This window comes from Rhincodon typus, chromosome 4, assembly GCF_021869965.1.
Source record: "Rhincodon typus isolate 14 chromosome 4, sRhiTyp1.1, whole genome shotgun sequence".
Lineage (NCBI taxonomy): Eukaryota > Metazoa > Chordata > Chondrichthyes > Orectolobiformes > Rhincodontidae > Rhincodon > Rhincodon typus.
The window spans coordinates 87965383-87967994 of NC_063335.1; the positions used below are offsets into that span (position 1 = coordinate 87965383).

General features: G+C 39.3%; 1 protein-coding gene across 7 annotated transcripts in view; it reads right to left on the reverse strand.

Moving 5' to 3' along the window:
• The window catches only part of LOC109920931 (CDK5 and ABL1 enzyme substrate 1), a 230551-nt gene that overhangs the window by 90961 nt on the left and 136978 nt on the right, over nucleotides 1-2612 (reverse strand). For all 7 annotated transcript variants that reach the window (XM_048595559.1, XM_048595565.1, XM_048595563.1 and 4 more), the window contains exon 10: nucleotides 11-409. In XM_048595559.1, the coding sequence (XP_048451516.1) occupies nucleotides 269-409 (141 nt within the window). In that variant the 3' untranslated portion in view covers nucleotides 11-268. The remainder of the gene's footprint in view (nucleotides 1-10; nucleotides 410-2612) is intronic.

Sequence of the window (2612 nt, forward strand, 5' to 3'; positions counted from 1 at the left end):
TCAGACTTACAGACTGAGAAAAACATCAACGCTACATCTTCAGGCCACAAAAGTGCATTTCCATCAGCGGATATATAAAAATAGATCTGTTTGTTTTATGCAGTGGCTTATCAGTACACGCATATGTTACAGAAAGCTATTCCAAACTTGAAAGTTCTTCATAGTTAGCTTACTTCCAGCAGCACTTGAAGATCCATTGGAGGGCGGTGGGGGAGAACACATGCTTATCACAAGAACCTGGGCCGCATCAGCTAATATACAGTTTGGGCTAAGAATGCTGGGTAAGTCTCCTATAGTGTGGCAGCACCTCGTTTTCAGAAAGATGAAGAGCAAATTCCAAGGCCACTAACACTGGAAACTCAAATGCTATCAGTTCCCGTCTGTTAAGTCTGAATTTTTCTTCCAGTTTCTTTGGAAAGAGAAAAGAACAAGTGTTACATTGAATTAAGGTTATGCAGTCAATATAATCTCACATGATGCTTTTTTTTTCAGAAAACTAGGGAAATTTTATAGTTATTCGCCAACACCCACTTTAACCAAGTGGCAAATATTCACCTTAAAATCACAATCAACAAGCTGTGCAGTCGTGAAACTGATCTTATTAGGGTTGGCATTCCCTCCCTGTGCAGCACAGCACATTTATCTATTGAAGCACTGGAGGACTTGTTTATCCCTTATTTGAAGCAGAGGTTGCCAACTCAGATATGTAATTGTTAACTATTCAAATCATTTGACTCCAATGACCTCCTTCTCCTCATTTATTTGGTACCTCCAGCTAGCTTGCTGATGTATCTGCCTGACTTAATATGTTAAGAGCAGAAGGAGCTGTCACTCATTCCTGCTCAATGCTGTTAAACATGAAGTCATTCTCTCACCCTTTCCTTTATATGATTGACCTTGACTTCATGAACATGTCTGACTAACATTAAAGTTTAAAAATGTATTGCTCAGTCCCAAGCTCAGCTTTTTCTGCTACATCTGCCAGCAACACTGCTTTCTTTTAGTTCTATAATATCAACTCCCTCAGTCCTCTACCTCATCCCATTGATAGGAAACCCTGCTCATAGAGTAATAAAGCAAAAGAAAGCCATTCAGCCCATCTGTCCTCATTCTTACCAAAATGCACCATTTCTCTGCATTAAATTAAATGGGGAGACACATGGCAGATAAACATGAAGCTATGATAGTCATTAGAGAGATATGACTGCAAGGTGATCATTTCTTTCTTTTCTATTCATTTGTGGGATGTGGGTGTTGCTGGCTGGTCAGCATTTATTGCCCGTCCCTAGCTGCCCTTGAGAAGGTGGTGATGAACTGCCTTCTTGAACTGGTGCAGTCCACCTGCTGTCAGTTGACCCACAAAGCCATTAGGGAGGGAATTCCAGGATTTTGACCCAGCGACGGTGAAGGAATGGCGATATATTTCCAAGTCAAGATAGAGAGAGACCTGGAGGGGAACTTGTGGGTGGTGGTGTTCCCCTATGCCAAAGCTGAGAAATAAATATTCAAGGGTATTTGATATTTCAAAAGGAAGAAGAGGTGGGTAATCATGGATGAGATTAGTACAATAGTGAGAAATGATCGTGGCTCTGAAGATCAAGATGTAGAATCAAGTTTGGGTTGAGGTAAGAAATAACATTGGAAACAAATCACCTATAGGCGTGGGGTGGGAGCTCAGTGATAAGCTCACTGACTTGAAAGGTTAACTGTATTTCCTACCCCATAGATTCAAATAAACCTGGGGAATATTTCCAGAGATTTCTATCCTATTTCACAATCTAGTTTCTCAATTTACCTCAGTCAACCTGCACCTCATACCTACACAGTTTGCTTCATTTAAAATTCAGGGCCCAAGTATCGGGCTTAATGGAATCACTCTCTAACCTTGTACAGATTTCTATATTATGATCACTTTTCCCTGGAGTTTATTTACTATGAAATTATTAATTAACTGTGTCTAATTGCACAAAATTAGAACGAAAGCAGCTGTTCTACTTTAGCTCCCTTGATGGATTCTATAAATTCATCCTCTCTGCTATTACACATTTGGTTTGACCAATCCAAAAGAACAATTACTGTATTTGTTATATGTACCTCTCATTTCATTGGTTATGCTTTATCTTACAATAATATCACTGATGGGAACTCTATAAGTTACTCCTACCAGTGCATTCTGCCCATTGCTTCACTCAAGTTGATTCTACATCTTGATCTACTAAGTATATTCTTCATTATCAGAACTATCACTCCTCCTCCTCCTCCTACATTTTGTTTTTCTTTTCTGAAATTCAAACATCTTGGAATAATTCCTTCCAGGATAGTCACAGCAAATATGTATCTGTATTGGCTATTAGATCAAGTCTCTGCTGTTAATTCATATTTCGTTGCAAATACAAGTTCAAGTAATGCAACATGGAATGCATTGATTCTCCAAACAATGTCGTGGGTTACTAGCCACAAGAAATTGGAAAAATCATTACACAATCAGGTAGAGTCAACAGGTTTTTTGTGAAAGAGAAATCATGATTGACAAGAGATAGTAGGAATTGCAGATGCTGGAGAATCTGAGACAACAAGGTGCAGGGCTGGATGAACACAGCAGGCCAAGCAGC